A 19,193-nucleotide genomic window follows, 5' to 3' on the forward strand; every position below is an offset into this window, starting at 1 on the left:
CTCACTCACACACGCACGCACGCACTCACTCAAGCACGTACTTACGCACATACATACGTACGTACATACATACATACATACATACATACATACATACATACATACATACATACATACATACATACATACATACATACATACATACATACATACATACATACATACATACATACATACATACATACATACATACATACATACATACATACATACATACATACATACATAAATACATACATACAAGTATTTGAATAGCGCCAATATCCAGTTCAGCTGCTCAAAGGCAGTTTGGTTTTCCTTCGATCATTGGATGTCAATTTCAACGGCACATCGTACTTTTCAGTCTCAACTCCCTGGGGATCACAATACTCTTGCAGCCATTTAGGCGCACCAAGTTAATGTGGCTTTCCCATCCCTACGAGGTACCCAATCACAGCTGGGTGGACTGGGACACACAGTCACAGTACTTTGTCCAAGTTTACTGCACGTTGCTGTACTCGCAACTAGGTGTTTTTGCACATATTCGTTTGGCCACTATCTAGTCATTTGTGGTTACTTTTAATAGCAAAGGGATGTAGCAAGATGAAGTTAGAAACGGATTGGGGATTCGAATCCCGAATCTGCATTTTTGTTCATATTCGGGTTTTTCTTTTGCACATTCGGCACTCGGCATTGGGCATTCGGAATTTGGTATAACTCTTGTTATACATTTCTTCAACACACCTGGAATTCGGAACTTCAGCGTCCTTGTAACTATACTCTTTGCACCTTCATCTACCAAACCTATCTATCCTCGACGTTGCCGTGCAGATAGTCAACGGTCAGAAGCTCTTCCCTGCTTGCAGACGTCAACCCTCGATCACGATCGAGCAAAGACGAACAATGTCAATATTCATTATTTCATCCCCCTTCTAATGTACTAGGGCTCGTTGTGTACCTGGGTAACTTAAAAACATGAACAACCAAACATATTTATTGTCCCTTTTCAAGCTGACCCGACTGAGCACCATGACCTGGCGACCGAGTTCCCCGACCTCCTGGCCTCCATGAAACAGAGACTGGAGGGGTGGAGAGAGTCCATGGTGCCGGCACACTACCCCCCTGAAGACCCCAAGGGTGATCCCAAGAACTGGGGTGGAGTGTGGTCCCCCGGATGGTGTTAAAACACCTGTTGTATTGTGTAAAATGTGTATTTGGTTCAAAATACGTTTTCACTTACACCCATAATCTAAATAAAGATGACTGAATCGTCCATTTGTTTTACTCTTTAGTTTGCTTAGACGGGAGCCAACGTGTATAAATGGGCTACTTCAACGTCAAGTTTGTAGTCAAACTTTATCATTGGACCGGGCGGCCAGATAGCCATAGCACAACCAGACAGCCATACATTGTGTCCCGTAGCTTTGGACCAGGCAGCCAGATAGTGATAGCACAGCCAGACAGCCATACATTGTGTCCCGTAGCTAAGGGACAAGGCAGCCAGATAGCGATAGCACAGCCAGACAGCCATACATTGTGTCCCGTAGCTTTGGACCAGGCAGCCAGATAGTGATAGCACAGCCAGACAGCCATACATTGTGTCCCGTAGCTTTGGACCAGGCAGCCAGATAGTGATAGCACAACCAGACAGCCATTCATTGTGTCCCGTACCTTTGGACCAGGCAGCCAGATAGTGATAGCACAGCCAGACAACCATACATTGTGTCCCGTAGCTAAGGGACAAGGCAGCCAGATAGCGATAGCACAGCCAGACAGCCATACATTTTGTCCCGTAGCTTTGGACCAGGCAGCCAGATAGTGATAGCACAGCCAGACAGCCATACATTGTGTCCCGTACCTTTGGACCAGGCAGCCAGATAGTGATAGCACAACCAGACAGCCATACATTGTGTCCAGTACCTTTGGACCAGGCAGCCGGATAGTGATAGCACAACCAGACAGCCATACATTGTGTCCCGTAGCTTTGGACCAGGCAGCCAGATAGTGATAGCACAGCCAGACAGCCATTCATTGTGTCCCGTACCTTTGGACCAGGCAGCCAGATAGTGAAAGCACAACCAGACAGCCATACATTGTGTCCCGTAGCTTTGGACCAGGCAGCCAGATCGCGATAGCACAACCAACACAACTGTACGACTCGTGTTGGTTATTTTCATTTGGTTTAGCAAAGTGCGGAAATCCTAGTAAAATGCGTCACAAATGCACTACTTGTGGTGCAGTGAGTGAGTGAGTGAGTGAGAATGGTTTTGCGCCGGTTTTAGCAATGTTCCAGCAATATCACAGCGGGGGACACCAGAAATGGGCTTCACACATTGTACCTATATGGGGAATCGAACCCGGGTCTTCGGCGTGTCGAGCGAACTCTTTAACCACAAATAGCGAAACATGGTTTCGGTTTAAGAGGATTTTTTTAAATCACCCATTAACCCGGCCACATTTTCTTTCCCGGCTACCAAAGGCACATTCCGCTTCAGCCGGTTGTCACGTGACAATCGTGCGGATACACAGAGCTACAAATACTTTACATTTTACCAACATTCTTGGTGCACTGTTATCTATCACATGACGGTCATTGTAACAGGTGTATAACAAAGTTGGGCAAGGTATTGACGGTTTAACACACATTCCAGACAGAGATACGGTGTCTTATCAGTGTTTCTTGCATACTCTACAATGGAGAGGTTGGTAGCGTCGCTGGCGGTAGTGTGTACCCTGTGGGTCGTCCCCGCCGCCTCTAGTGTGCAACCACCCCACATAGTGTTCATTGTGGCGGATGATCTTGGTAAGTGTTTATTTTCATATATATACTTATACACATGTACATTTCAGGTGCCTCTTTCTTTAATTTCTGTTGGATTTTATCGTTTAACATAGTCGTAATGGCTTGTATCGTATCACTCTCTCGATAACTAGAAGTATATCATATGACATATCTCATTGGCTGACATAATATAACATAGGTCTCTTGGCTTAGAGGGATGGTCGGGTAGCCTAGTGGTAAAAGCGTTGGCTCGTCACGCCGACGACCCGGGTTCGAATCCCCACATGGGTACAATGTGTGAAGCCCATTTCTGGTGTCCCCCGCCGTGAAGTTGCTGGAATATTGCTAAAAGCGGCGTAAAACCCCAAACTCAGTCAGTCGGTCTTGGCTTAGATTGATTAGAGAAAATTACGTAGCACAAGACCACAGTATAGCACAGCTAAGTAGACTGATATCGAATCACAAACTCTATAGGCTGTTATGGTGTGATGCAGCTCCATAAAGTCTGGGGTAACTGTAAGTCAGTGCCGCATAACACGGACTGCATGTGTGTGGTGGAACATAGCTCTGTTGGCTCTGTAGTATAATCTTCTGTATGTGTTTAAAGTATAATACAACTATCTTAGCTATATTGTATAACCTTCTGTATGTGTTTAAAGTATAATACAACTATCTTAGCTATATTGTATAACCTTCTGTATGTGTTTATAGTATAACACAACTATCTTAGCTATATTGTATAACCTTCTGTATGTGTTTATAGTATAACACAACTATCTTAGCTATATTGTACAACTATCTTAGCTATATTGCTATATTGTATAACCTTCTGTATGTGTTTTTATAGTATAACCTTCTGTATGTGTTTATAGTATAACACAACTATCTTAGCTAATATTGCATAACCTTCTAACCTTATGTGTTTATGCATAACCTTCTGTATGTGTTTATAGTATAACACAACTATCTTAGCTATATTGTATAACCTTCTGTAAGTGTTTATAGTATAACACAACTATCTTAGCTATATTGTATAACCTTCTGTAAGTGTTTATAGTATAACACAACTATCTTAGCTATATTGTATAACCTTCTGTATGTGTTTATGGTATAAGCTTCTGTAAGTGTTTATAGTATAACACAACTATCTTAGCTATATTGTATATAGTATAACACAACTATCTTAGCTATATAGTATAACCTTCTGTATCTATAGTATAACACAACTATCTTAGCTATATTGTATACCTTCTGTATGTGTTTAACCTTCTAACTGTATGTGTTTATAGTATAACAACTATTAGCTATAGTATAATCTTAGCTATATTGTATAACCTTCTGTATGTGTTTATAGTATAACACAACTATCTTAGCTATATTGTATAACCTTCTGTATGTGTTTATAGTATAACAAAACTATCATAGCTATATTGTATAACCTTCTGTATGTGTTTATAGTATAACACAACTATCTTAGCTATATTGTATAACCTTCTGCATGTGTTTATAGCATAACACAACTATCTTAACTATATAGTATAAGCTTCTGTATGTGTTCATAGTATTACACAACTATGCCAACTATATAGTATAATCTTCCGTATGTGTTTAAAGTATAACACAACTATCTTCTGTAGGTGTTTATAGTATAATAGTATAACACAACTCTGTTGGCGATATATACTATGCCGTAGTATAACACAACTATGCCAACTGTGTGCTTTTGTATTATAACACTATTCTGTTACGTATGTAGTCTATCGTTATTCTGCAAGTTGTTATAACACAACTCCTCTGTTGGCTTATATAGTATGGCGTAGTTCTGTATGCTTTAATTGTATAACGCATCTCTGTTAGCTACATAGTATAAAGTAGTTCTGCATACCCGTAAGTCATATTACAACTCTGTTGGCTTATACATTATGACGTAGTTCTGTACCCTTAAAGCATAACTATATTGACTATATCGTAGAATGATTGTGCACGTTATTATGATATTACACAGGTAGCATATGGTATATTTGGGATTGCACATTCTTAGAAAGGTACCGATTAACGTACTTTTGTTAGGTTGAGTCCCTTCTCGAATTAGAACCATCACTCTCAGAGTCAGGTACCAAATCGCCACACAACGTCAGCGATCTAACCCGCTCAGCCAGCGCGGCTATAACATATGTTACGTTTGACCATTTACCAAATGGAATTGTGTATTCATGGTATAAGCCAATGCTGTTGGCTTATCAGAGTTCACAGCTCTGTGGTGCTACGATTCAATGATGACAGCAGTTATTGTATGAGACTTGCTCAAACACAAATATTTCGTCACATTCCTATGACCAGGATGGAACGATGTAGGATTTCACAACCCTCAGATGATTACTCCAAACATCGACAGTCTGGCCCGCCAGGGTGTGATACTGAACTCGTCATACGTACAGCCCGTGTGTTCACCGTAAGTCATGTTACGACACATCGACAGTGTAGCCCTTCAGGGAGTAATACTGAACTCGTCATACGTACAGTACGTCTGTTCACCGTAAGTCATGTTACGACACATCGACAGTGTAGCCCTTCAGGGAGTAATACTGAACTCGTCATACGTACAGTACGTCTGTTCACCGTAAGTCATGTTACGACACATCGACAGTGTAGCCATTCAGGGTGTGATACTGAACTCCTCCTACGTACAGCCCGTGTGTTCACCGTAAGTCATGTTACGACACATTGACAGTGTAGCCCTTCAGGGAGTATTACTGAACTCCTCATACGTACAGTACGTATGTTCACCGTAAGTCGTGTTACGACACATCGACAGTGTAGCCCTTCAGGGAGTGATACTGAACTCCTCATACGTACAATACGTGTGTACACCGTAAGTCATGTTACGACACATCGACAGTGTAGCCCTTGAGGGAGTGATACTGAACTCCTCCTACGTACAGTACGTGTTTTCATCGTAAGTCATGTTATGACACGTCGACAGTGTAGCCCTTGAGGGAGTGATACTGAACTCCTACATACAGTACATGTTTTAACCGTAAGTCGTGTTACGACACATTGACAGTGTAGCCCTTCAGGGAGTGATACTGAACTCCTACGCACAGAACATGTTTTCACCGTAAGTCGTGTTACGACACATCGACAGTGTAGCCATTCAGGGAGTGATACTGAACTCCTACGCACAGAACATGTTTTCACCGTAAGTCGTGTTACGACACATTGACAGTGTAGCCATTCAGGGAGTGATACTGAACTCCTACATACAGTACATGTTTTCACCGTAAGTCGTGTTACGACACATTGACAGTGTAGCCATTCAGGGAGTGATACTGAACTCCTACGCACAGAACATGTTTTCACCGTAAGTCGTGTTACGACACATTGACAGTGTAGCCATTCAGGGAGTGATACTGAACTCCTACGCACAGAACATGTTTTCACCGTAAGTCGTGTTACGACATTGACAGTGTAGCCATTCAGGGAGTGATACTGAACTCCTCCTACGTACAGCCCGTGTGTTCACCGTAAGTCATGTTACGACACATCGACAGTGTAGCCCTTCAGGGAGTGATACTGAACTCCTACATACAGTACATGTTTTCACCGTAAGTCGTGTTACGACACATTGACAGTGTAGCCCTTGAGGGAGTGATACTGAACTCCTACGCACAGTACATGTTTTCACCGTAAGTCGTGTTACGAGACATCGACAGTGTAGCCATTCAGGGAGTGATACTGGACTCCTCTTACGTACAGCAGTACTGTAAGTCCTGTTCATTGAATATAAGTGTACAAAACAGATTAACGTATTTCCTGATATGGCACATCGATGGACAAGAACAATAAACTTGTTATTTACGGAAAAGGTTATGTCATAAATTTTAATAACATCTCATCAAGGTGCACACATATTGATACCCATGATACCATGCACACGTATTTGATACCTATGATACCATGCAAACATATTTGATACCTATGATACCGTGCAAACATAGTTGATACCTATGATACCATGCAAATATATTTGATACCTGTGATAGCATTCAAACAGATTTGATACCTATGATACCATGCACACATATTTAATACCTATAATACCATGCACACGTATTTGATACCTATGATACCATGGACACATAAGCAATGCAAGACAGAGCCACTCATCTTAGACAATATTGCCCAGGTATGTACAAAGGTATGCAAATGCAGTTACAGCAAAATCGACGGTCTTTGGATTGTATCTTTGTAGAGCCCACTTATCATTCACATAACATTTTTATGTCATGAGATCCTGACTTGGCTCCGTCATTTTCATGAAGTCAAACCTCAACCAATCTCTGCCATCAAATCGGATTCAAACCGTTTATTTTACAAATGAATTTTGCATATTCAGTTGTACTACTGATGGTGTGGTTTTCTTCCAGGTCCCGAAACTGCTTCATGACTGGATATTATCCCTACCACACGGGACTACAGGTGGGTCACTCACTCACTCGCCAACTCACTCATTCACTCGCTAAATCCCTCACATACCACACACACACACACCTACTCACTCACTCACTCACTCTCTCAATCAATCACCGACTCACTCACCCACTCACTCACTCACTCGCTAACTCACTCCCTCATTCAATTTAACTTCAGTAAATTTAAACCTTCTTAAGTGATTTTTGATTTGCGCATCCTGGATTGCAATCTGTCCGTGTGAGAAGGGTTTCTTCTGTTACAACATGCAATAATTCAGGCGCTGATACCGGTTGACATACCCGAGTTGTTTAATACTATAAAACATTCAGGACTATTTACATACTATTCCAAAATGGTTGTGTGTTGTATTTCAGCACAAAGTAATCCAGTCGTCGATACCGGGGTATGTACCCGCCAACTTCACTCTGCTGCCACAGAAGCTGAAGGAGCTCGGCTATGCGACACACGCAGTGGGCAAGTGAGTTACGTAAGCATAAATGTATGCGACTTAGGCCGGGTTTCCATGTGTGCGTGATGCGTAGTGCGTGATGCGTAAACAACACTTTGTGCCGAGTTACTGCTTGAACAATTAACTGAACTGTCCTTGTTTGTCTCAGGAGTTCATGAACCCACAGCCGGTACCTTCGGTTGTTGTTTTTTGTTGGTTTGTTTTCACGTAACAGTAGACTAAATCTGCAGTAACCACATCCTCTTCATCATCTGTTATGTCTGTTAGTTCTGTAGCGTTGTTAGAGAAACAAGGTGGCATTGTTGACAGCAATTGTGATCAGTACGATCTCCCGGAAAAGAAGGATTTGATTTAACACATCGCGCAGCCATTATTCATAAGGAATTGGACACTATGCACACGTAATATACGCATCACGCAATTACGCAGACAATACGTACACATGAAACCTAGCTTTATTTGTATTGGCTGGTCAGCCACGGTTTGGACGTTATTGCGTATCACTGGTTCGCCTGGTCCAGATTCGATCATTTGCAGGTTACCGTGATGACACAGGAGTATCACTAAAACAAAAAACATACACTATGATCAGGGACATGCCACATCCATTGCTATTTCCATGTGGAGTATTTGTTTTTATTAGATGGCATCTCGGGTTCTGTAACTGGAAATACACCCCTACAATGCGTGGCTTCGACTCCTTCCTGGGCTATTATATTGGAGCAGAAGACTACTACACTCACACCAGAGGTAGAGAAGGTTGCTGGTAACACTGCTTTAATTCAAACACATGCATGGTACAAGAAACGCAGTTATGTGAAGGTTGGTTGGTTAGCTGGTTGGTTGGTTTAGTTGCTTGCTTGCTTTGTTGTTTAACATGGCTCTCAGCAATATTCCAGCTATATGGCGGCGGTCTGTAAATAATCGACTCTGGACCAGACAATCCAGTGATCAACAGCATGAGCATCGATCTACGCAAATGGGATTCGATGACATGTGCCAACCAAGTCAGCGAGCCTGACCACCCGATCCCTTTTACGACAAGCATGGGTGGTGAAGTCCATAACTAGCCCGGGTTTTCGCGGCTAGTTATGTGAAGGAACCATCTCAGACATAAAAGACATAAAGTCAACATATGTGTTGTTTCCTTTTGATTTCGGCACAGTCAGCAATATTCCGGGTATGTCGCAACGACCTGTCAGAAATGATCCACTCGGACTACCCGGCGGCCATTATTCATTATTGCCAGTACTTACAAAGGAGACACGCTACGAATTTTTTTTACAAAACATCAGTTCATGTGTAAACAGTACCTTTAAACAGTATGGAAAATGTTTTGAAAGGAAGTATGTTATATTCACCTTCGTCCAGCGTGTTCCTTCACAGAAGTTGACCAGTATCAGGCAGCAACTTTGGTTTGTAGAAACGGGAAACTTATACATAGGCTTCGCATGTGGAAACCCGACTGTACCCTTCGTTCTCAGTTAGACCATTATAATATGGCGTTGATGCAGGCTGGACAACGACGATGCAAAACGACACTAAGCGATTGAAGAAAGCTTGGGGAATGTTCCATGTCTGAACCAACGCTTGTCCCAATTCAGCTAACGCTAATGGCTGATTCTGGGCTTGACGTAAACGTCGCTCCATTTCATCCCTTGATAGGGGACAGGTCAGGAGAAACAGCTGGTCAGAGAAGTACCGGAATGTTCTGCTGTCTCAGGAGATATGTTACAACACGAGCGACATGTGGACGGGCATTATCTTGCTGAAGTTTAAAGTTACATTTCTGTGTCTGTCGGTGACGTTTGAGCAAAATTGAACGTATTGCAGACTGTCGGGGCAGAGGGTTGTGCTCCCTCAGCCGGTTGAGTACAGGAGCTGATTGGACGTACGCCAGGAATGGTCTGAGCAGTCAAATTGGCAGTCTGGATTTGATTCCTTAGATGGGTCAGTCGAATGTGGTTGTCTTGCCGACGTTATGTCACACCGTTCCCCCCATGTACCCATTATGTTGAAAACATCTCCATAGAGATCAGATCGTGTTTCGATGGACACCAAAATGTCTGGTCACTTCATATTGGGTCATTCCAGTCTCCAGCATGTCCACGACATAGAGACGCTGATTTTTTATGTAAGCCGTGGCATGGCGTACGCGCAGTTTAGGCTGAAATTAACGTGTTTCCTCAACATTCAGAGGCTGGAGAATAATCAACCGATCTCCAATTTTCAACATCAGGTGTGTGAACTTCAGGTGTCAAAAAGCATGCAAAAAGTGAAAACGTTCATTGTGCACAAATGCATATGCGATGCGTATGATCAAATTTCATGCAAAGTGCTTTGCTACATGTTTATTTAGGGTTAGTTAGTTTTTGTAATAAAAAATAACTTCACTTTCAAAGATGGATGTGGGTTTACAATGACATCCCTCAAATTGTGGCATTGTATTTGTACCAAAAATGTGATAACCCATCTTTTGTTGTGTATCTCAGCTTTAGTGCTCTCCAGAGCATACAAACAGTTAAGTAATGTGTTTCTAAGTGCATATGATCTGTTTAGTCATAATAGAAGAATTTACACGAAAGGCTTTCCAAATTGGGTGGATATTGGAATATCAAAATTCACAAAATGATCAGTTTTGCAAGTACATGATAACCCATTCCAAATAATAAAAGAGTGAAAAAGTGATATTTTTAACACTTAAATGTCAAGAAATGTCAGAATCAGATCCTTGAGAAGTTTCTTTATTGTTGGGAACATGGGTCCAGTCATCATCTTCGCTCTGGACGGAGATTTCTCTCAAAACATCTTGATCAGATAGCATGTGCCCTGCCATGATTTTGTGGCTTGTCATGGTCTTGCCCAAAGGGCACCATTTCCATGTGCCTTATCCTAAATATATGCATGGTGCAACTCTGCACCTTGCAAAGTTAGGGGAGATAACTGATGTTCATATAGTAATACTCGACCTTGGAAACCACTAAATATAATTATCTGGAAAAAGCATGATGTGTGGATTGTTACTATTTTACCCCGACACATTCATGTCTGTATTTGTGTTTTGCAGGTGGGTTTGACTTCCGGTTAAATAAAACAGTGGCAAGAAATTACAGTGGACCTTACTCCGCGGTACGTTATTGAATAAGCATTAGACAGTGAGCAACACTGATTGCAGAGCAGTCCCTAGATGGCCACCAAATATTGATTCAGAGCAATCAACAGACGGCCAATCATTAAACGACCATACTCACGGTTCGGGCCAGTAGAAAGTTATAGGCCAAATGCTAAGACGTGGTTAATCAAACTAGCAAACCAAAAAGGTCAGATTTCCGATCTTTGGTAGTTGGAACCAGATTTTGAAACTAAGTTAATGGTTTCCCGACTGGATGTGTTTGTTTCAGATGACGTTTGCCTCGCGAGCTGAAGAAATCATCAGGACCCACGACAAGACCAAACCCCTGTACCTGTACCTGCCCTTCCAGTCTGTCCATGAACCGCTACAGGTAGATCAGATAGAACCGGTATACACATCGTGACCCATCACTACAGGTAGCTCAGATACACCCCGTACACACATCGTGACCCATCACTACAGGTAGATCAGATACCCCGAACATCGTGACCCATCACTACATGTAGATCACATTGTACAGTACCATCACTCAGAACCACTATAGAACTCAGATGGTATACACATCGTACTGTCCCGCTATAGAACACAAGATGGTATACACATCGTACTGTCCAGCTATACAACACAAGATGGTATACATCGTACTAAAGAGCTTTACGACACAAGATGTGTACTGGTACTACTGCTGCTATACGTGTGCTATAGCGGTAGAGTACGATGTGTATACCATCTTGTGTTCTATAGCGGTAATGTACGATGTGTATATACCATCGGGTGTCGTATCGCGGGACAGTACAATGTGTATACCATCTTGTGTACTATAGTGGGACAGTACGATGTAAAGCTATACCACACAAAATGGTATACACACATCGGACAGTGCCGCTATAGAACATAAGATGATATACACACATACACATAGAATACAGTACCGCAATACGACACAAGATCTCTCTCTCCGCCAGAGTGTTCTGAATGTATCTGAATATGTATCTTGGGGCAATTGCACGATAATATCTTGCGTCATGTTTCAGGTTCCACAACGATTTGAAGATATGTACAAGAACATCCAGACGACACAAAGGAGGACATATTGCGGTAATTTATGCCATTGTCCCTTGGGAGTTTAACACTGAACACCAGGTGGTGCTGACGACTCTGACAGGCACGTATACTTGTATACAGAGGACAGTGACCCGTGAAGATCCGGGATGGAATGGTCTTCACCAACCCACACTTGTCGTAAGAGGCGAGTAACGGGATCGGGTGGTCAGGCTCGCTGACGGGTGTTAGGTCATCACGATGGGGAAGGTAGGTACGCATTCCGTCAGCACCAACACCTCTCACGATCCGTTAATTATGGCTTATTTCGTTCATCAGTGAACCTCTGCCATCGTTGCTACATGATGGTAGTTGTCTACAATTCACTTCGGGTCCGAGAAACTCGATGATACCATTGACAAAAGATCCTAACATTGTAAGATGCGATGACAATTTGTCTTGATGACCTGATGACATTGCTGAGTGGTGAATTTTGTTGTTTTGTCTCAGTGGCGAAAGAAGGAATATATTCCTATGTCACATCAACCGAGTAATGACTGATTTAGTTCATCTGTCAGTGACCCTCTGTCATCATAGTTGGTGACTATTGTCGACCATTGGTTTGCTCTCTGATACGCCCAAACGCTGCAGGACGCCATGTTATATTATTCCTTCTGTACATGCCAGGCCATTGTTGGCCACTGGTTTGATCTCTGACACACCCAAACTGTGCAGGATGCCATGTTATATCATTCCTTCTGTACATGCCAGGCCATTGGTGACCACTGGTTTGATCTCTGACACACTCAAACCCTGCAGGACGCCATGTTATATCATTCCTTCTGTACATGCCAGGCCATTGGTGACCACTGGTTTGATCTCTGACACACTCAAACCCTGCAGGACGCCATGTTATAGCATTCCTTCTGTACATGCCAGGCCATTGTTGACCACTGGTTTGCTTGCCATGTTATATCATTCCTTCTGTACATGCCAGGCCATTGCTGACCATTGGTTTGATCTCTGACACACTCAAACTCTGCAGGACGCTATGTTATGTCATTCCTTCTGTACATGCCAGGCCATTGTTGACCCACTGGTTTGATCTCTGGCTTACCTCAAACTCTGCAGGACGCCATGTTATATCATTCCTTCTGTACATACCAGACCATTGTCGGCCATTGGTTTTGCTCTCTGATACACTTAAACCCTGCAAGACGCCAAAGTTATATATCGTTCCTTCTGTGCATGCCAGCCATTGTTGACCACTGATTTGCTCTCTGACACGCCCAAACTGTGCAGGATGCCATGTTATATCATTCCTTCTGTACATGCCAAGGCCATACGCCATGTTTTATCATTCCTTCTGTACATGCGGTGGCCATTGGTGACCACTGGTTTGATCTCTGACACACTCAAACTGTGCAGGATGCCATGTTATATCATTCCTTCTGTACATGCCAGGCCATTGCTGACCATTGGTTTGATCTCTGACACACTCAAACTCTGCAGGACGCTATGTTTATATCATTCCTTCTGTACATGCCAGGCATGGTATCGGCACTGGATGAGGCGATCGGCAACATCACCCAGGCACTACGAGACAGCGGCCTCATAGACAACCTCCTTCTTGTCTTCACCACCGACGTGCGTTAGTATGTCAACTTGACGGGGACACATAACTGGGGTTTCCTTAGTTAAATGCCGGTCCTTGCGCAATCGTGTCATCTGCAGACTGGTATACGTAGTATTGGCAGTATTGGTAGTATTGGTAGTAGCAGTGATGTGATATTGGTGAGTATTGGTAGTATTGGATATTGGTATTATTGGCGGTAATGGCCCGGTATTGGCGAGTATTTGCAGTATTAGTGCAGTATTGGTAGTGACATTGGCACGGTATTGGCCGGTATTGGTGCATGATGGTAGTGGCAGTATTGGTATTGGTGGTATTGGCATAGCAGTAGTGATGGTAGTGGTAGTGCAGACAGTATTGGCAGTATTGGTAGTATTGGCGGTATTGGTGGCATTGGCGAGTATTGGTAGTATTGGTAGTATTGGTAGTAGTATGGTAGTATTTGTAGTATTGGTAGTATTGGTAGTAGTAATATTAGTATTAGTAGTATTGGTAGTATTTGCGGTTGGTACAATTGGTATTGGTAGTATTGATATAATTGGCAGTATTGGTAGTGATTGGTAGTACTGGCAGTATTGGTATTGTTGCAGTATTAATGGTATTGGCAGTATTGGTAGTATTGGTAGTATTGCAGTATTGGTAGTATTTGCAGTAGTATTGGCAGTATTGGTAGTATTTGCAGTATGGTAGTGGCAGCATGGTATTGGTAGTATTGGCAGTATTGGTAGTATTGGCAGTATTTGGTAGTATTAGCAGTATTGGTAGTATTGGTAGGCATTGGCAGTATTGGCAGTGATTGGTAGTATGGCAGCGGTATTGGCACTACGGCAGTTTTGGTAGTATTGGTAGCATTTGCAGTGTTGGTAGTATTGGCAGTATTGGTAGTATTGGCAGTATTGGTAGTATTGGCAGTATTGGCACTATTGATAGTATTGGTAGTATTGGCAGTATTGTTAGTATTGGTAGCATTGGCAGTATTTGCAGTATTGGTAGTATTGGTAGTATTGGTAGTATTGGTAGTATTTGCAGTATTGGTAGTATTGGCAGTATTGGCAGTATTGGTAGTATTGGTAGTATTGGTAGTATTGGTGGTATTGGCAGTATTGGTAGTATTGGTAATATTGGTCCAAAGACTTATGAGGTAAGCGTGTCAACAACGGGGCGTACAGGGTTTTATGGGAAAGTGAGTGAATGAGTTGGGTTTAACGCCGCTTGTTGCAATATTCCAACAATATCACGGCGGGGAACAGAAATGGGCTTCACACATTGTACCCGTGTGGAGAATCGAACCCGGGGGTTCGGCGTGACGAGTGAACGCTTTAACTCTTTAATGTGGTTTTATGACTAGAGTTAAATAAGTAAGTAGCAGGGACATTAATGTAAATATCGGTTACAGAATGAGTAATGATAAAATGTATTGAAACAGAACGGTGGTCCTACTTACGCTGGGTCGAACAACCTGCCTCTCCGAGGAGGCAAGAAGACTCTGTGGGAAGGAGGGACCAAAGGGACGGCGTTCGTGTACAGTAAGACGTTGTTGGAGAAGTTGAACTACACCAACACAGGGTGAGTCATCGACAGGGTTAGCCATCCTTAGGAGTTCGTGTTACACGAGCATCGGGTGAGTCCTCATTAAGGGTAGGCTACACCAGCACGGAGTGAATCATCATTTGGGGTGGACTTCACGAGCATTGAATGAGTCATCATTACGGGTAGACTTTACGAGCATTGGGAGAGTCATCACTACGGGTATGCCTCACGAGCAATGGGTGAGTCATCATTACGGGTAGGCTTCACGAGCATTGGGTGAGTCCGTGTAGACTTCACGAGCATTGGGTGAGTCATCAATACGGGTAGACTTCACGAGCCTTGGGTGAGTCATCATTAGGAGTGGGGTTCACGAGCATTGGGTGTGTCATCATTCGGGGTAGGCTTCGCGAACATTGGTGTGTCATTATTAAGGGTAGGCTTCACGAGCATTGGTGTGTCATCATTCGGGGTAGGCTTCACGAGCATTGGGTGAGTCATCATTAGAGGTAGGTTTCACGAACATAGGTGAGTCATCATTAGAGGTAGGTTTCACGAACATTGGGCGAGTCATCATGAGAGATAGGTTTCACGAGCATTGGGTGAGTCATCATTAAGGGTAGGCTTCATGAGTATTGGGTGAGTCATCATTAGAGGTAGGTTTCACGAACATAGGTGAGTCATCATTAGAGGTAGGTTTCACGAGCATTGGGTGAGTCATCATTAGAGGTAGGTTTCACGAGCATTGGGTGAGTCATCATTAGAGATAGGTTTCACGAGCATTGGGTGAGTCATCATTAGAGGTAGGTTTCACGAACATTGGGTGAGTCATCATTAGAGATAGGTTTCACGAGCATTGGGTGAGTCATCATTAAGGGTAGGCTTCATAAGTATTGGTTGAGTCATCATTAGGCGTAGGCTTCACGAATATTGGGTGAGTCATCATTCGGAGTAGGCCTTCACGAGCATTGAGTCAGTCATCATTAGGCGTAGGCTTCACGAATATTGGGTGAGTCATCATTCGGAGTAGGCCTTCACGAGCATTGAGTCAGTCATCATTAGGCGTAGGCTTCACGAATATTGGGTGAGTCATCATTAGGAGTGGGGTTCACGAGCATTGGGTGTGTCATCATTCAGGGTAGGCTTCATAGGCCTCACGAGCGTTAGAGTGAGTCATCATTAGGTAGGGGTTTCACGAGCATTGGGTGTCATCATTCGGGGTATTGGGCGAGAGTCATCATTAGAGATAGCTTCACGAGCATTGGTGTGTCATCATTAAGGGTAGGCTTCACGAGCATTGGTGTGTCATCATTCGGGGTAGGCTTCACGATCATTGGGTGAGTCATCATTAGAGATAGGTTTCACGAGCATTGGGTGAGTCATCATTAAGGGTAGGCTTCATGAGTATTGGGTGAGTCATCATTAAGGGTAGGTTTCACGAATATTGGGTGAGTCATCATTAAGGGTAGGTTGCACGAACATTGGGTGAGTTATCATTCGGGGTGGGCTACACTGGGAGAAGGTGAGTCATCACTGGTAGTCGCCATATATTTCAAAACATAAATCAGCACTTGATTGTGTCAGTTGAATATAAATTGAAACTTTGACGCAAGAAAATGTGTAATTGACAACCATTTCTGAAACAGTTTGTATTCAAGCCACGCCCTCGCTGATCAATGATATATTGTCTTATGTGTGGCCACTGATAAATGATGAAAAGTGTATGACTCATGTCCTTCACGGGCCTGTGTTTAGTCCTGGCTGAATAGTTCTTTCAGTGTCTTGCTCGCTTTAGGAAATTACTAGGCACATTTGCCTTTTGTAGCAAACAGCCAGTTTGTGTGTTGCAGAATGATACACGCAGTTGACTGGTTCCCAACACTCCTCCACCTGGCTGGGGGTCGACCAGGTGAGTGAGTGAATGAGTGAGCCAGTTAGTGAGTGAGTTGAGTGTATGACATTTTTGCATTATTCCTACTATACCAGGATTTCTAAGATACTTTTCTAAAGGATCAATGGCACCGACAGTACTTTATAAGGCGATAAAGTGCAGTTTTTGCATGACGTCACACTGTGTTGACGTCAATATGCCATTGCTCGTCTGTCACCTCGTTATCAAACGTACCCTTGGTAACCGACGTCACGATGCATGTCAGTTGTCATCGCCTCGTACAGTCTCCTACGGTCTCCGTTTCTCGGTTTGCAGTTGCTTCACTCGGCTAACATCACTGGTGGAAACATTACTTTTTTGCTTTTAGACAGAAAGGAAATGTCTCAGCTCGACTCACAATTATAGACACGGCAACGTTCGCAATGTTTACAGTTCCACAATGCATCCGTGGAATGTCGCGTGACTCCAGCTTCATCTGATTTAGGGTTCTAAACTTACATTGGTAGTAGAAACGCGACATCCATATTGCTATTATGGTTTACGTTAATCACAGATGCGATTGAATTACGTTGTTTTCACGGCAACGTGCGTCTTAACGTAGGGGAGCAGACACGTCACTGGAAGAGCCCGTCAGCTAGCCCAGAACGAGGATGGTTAATTTAGGTCACCGACACCGTCGCTTTTCTGATTGTTTTCTGCCTTGATTAATCCCTGTGTGTATTAAATTTGGCATCTGAGGAAAGAAATACAGTTCGCTCTACCCCCATATATAGTGTAATAAACTACCTGAACATGGGAACAAGCACATTTTTGCCCTGAACTATTATAACGTTAAAGCACTCGGACGCGAGCGTCCTCGTACTTTAACTATATTTGTTCAGGGCAAAAATGTGCTTTATTAGAACTGTGATATTGATAATGGGTTTCCCATGTATGATTTATTAATGCAAAAATCATACAGCCATGACGAAACGTATATGACCAAATCAGCTACATAAACTACCAATACTCCAATCATTGTATTTGGAGTTTTGATTATAATATGATGCGTATCATGGTCAGGGCAACCAACCGTCTTGAGCCATTTGTTTCTCCCAACACTCTCCTTATGGTATTGACATTAACTGCTTGTCATCTCAGACCCTGGCTTGGATGGCGTGAACCAGTGGGACATGCTGAGTCGGAACTCGCCCAGCAACAGGCAGGAGTTTGTGTACAACATAGATGACCTCGCGAACAACTCGGCCATCAGGTTTGTTGCTAATCCAGTTTTCCCATCCGTGATACTCCATTGACATATTTTATTATAGTCAATGCCTAGATCCATTCACTACCATGGACTTATTTACCTATTTGTGTTAGTATATAAGCTGACCATACATTTGACACTTTCCTACCCTGATTAGAGACATGTGCAGTGTACGGGTGAAGATATGTGTTGTCTCCCCTAGGTATGGGGATCTGAAGCTGATACACGGCAAACCCGGCCCCTACAACGACTGGTACCCATTGCCGAGGTTGGATGAAGATATCCAAGTGGACAAAAAGACATGGCCTTTATACCAGCTGTATAACATTACAGGTATGTCAGGGTTCATGATGGTAGGTCAACTAGATCTCTGAGGTGGATGGATGGTTTGGTTTGTTGTTTAACGCCACATTCAGCAATATTCCAGCTGTATGGTAGCTGTCTGTAAATAATCGAGCCAAGACCAGACAATCCAGTGATCAACAGCATGAATTGGGATACAAAGACATGTGTCAACCAAGTCAGCGAGCCTGACCACCCGACCCGTTAGTCACCGTTTACGACAAGCATGGGTCACAGCCCAGGGAGCACCCAGCAAAACGGGCATTTCATGTGTGGACTTATGTAGACTACAGTATTATGAATTTGAAGATATTTTGAGTTGGCAGCATTATCAAGTTTAACACTAAAACGTATATGCCCCTTCCAGCTGACCCGACTGAACACCATGACCTGGCGACCGAGTTCCCCGACCTCCTGGCCTCCATGAAACAGAGACTGGAGAAGTGGAGACAGTCCATGGTGCCGGCACACTACCCCCCTAGAGACCCCAAGGGTGATCCCAAGAACTGGGGTGGAGTGTGGTCCCCCGGATGGTGTTAAAACACCTGTTGTATTGTGTAAAATGTGTATTTGGTTCAAAATACGTTTTCACATACACCCATAATCTAAATAAAGATGACTGAATCGTCCATTTGTTTTACTCTTTAGTTTGCTTAGACGGGAGCCAACGTGTA

General features: G+C 43.2%; 1 protein-coding gene across 4 annotated transcripts in view; it reads left to right on the forward strand.

Moving 5' to 3' along the window:
- Positions 1 to 19,193, forward strand: part of LOC124286414 (arylsulfatase B-like) — a 121,323-nt gene that overhangs the window by 101,691 nt on the left and 439 nt on the right. The window contains exons 1-14 of one of the 4 annotated variants that reach the window (XM_046722788.1): positions 2,641 to 2,782; positions 5,102 to 5,213; positions 7,189 to 7,240; positions 7,609 to 7,712; positions 8,347 to 8,453; positions 10,771 to 10,832; positions 11,105 to 11,206; positions 11,871 to 11,934; positions 13,427 to 13,524; positions 14,937 to 15,076; positions 16,888 to 16,946; positions 18,069 to 18,180; positions 18,380 to 18,510; positions 18,887 to 19,148. In XM_046722788.1, coding sequence (XP_046578744.1) covers positions 2,674 to 2,782; positions 5,102 to 5,213; positions 7,189 to 7,240; positions 7,609 to 7,712; positions 8,347 to 8,453; positions 10,771 to 10,832; positions 11,105 to 11,206; positions 11,871 to 11,934; positions 13,427 to 13,524; positions 14,937 to 15,076; positions 16,888 to 16,946; positions 18,069 to 18,180; positions 18,380 to 18,510; positions 18,887 to 19,059 — 1,425 coding nt within the window. In that variant the 5' untranslated portion in view covers positions 2,641 to 2,673 and the 3' untranslated portion in view covers positions 19,060 to 19,148. Of the gene's footprint in view, positions 1 to 990; positions 1,179 to 2,640; positions 2,783 to 5,101; positions 5,214 to 7,188; positions 7,241 to 7,608; positions 7,713 to 8,346; positions 8,454 to 10,770; positions 10,833 to 11,104; positions 11,207 to 11,870; positions 11,935 to 13,426; positions 13,525 to 14,936; positions 15,077 to 16,887; positions 16,947 to 18,068; positions 18,181 to 18,379; positions 18,511 to 18,886; positions 19,149 to 19,193 lie in introns of those variants that run through there. The other 3 variants (XM_046722787.1, XM_046722785.1, XM_046722784.1) reach the window with 3 other exon arrangements.

The sequence above is a fragment of the Haliotis rubra genome, unplaced genomic scaffold (assembly GCF_003918875.1).
Source record: "Haliotis rubra isolate DU_JTF1 unplaced genomic scaffold, ASM391887v1 Scf382, whole genome shotgun sequence".
Classification (NCBI taxonomy): Eukaryota; Metazoa; Mollusca; class Gastropoda; order Lepetellida; family Haliotidae; genus Haliotis; species Haliotis rubra.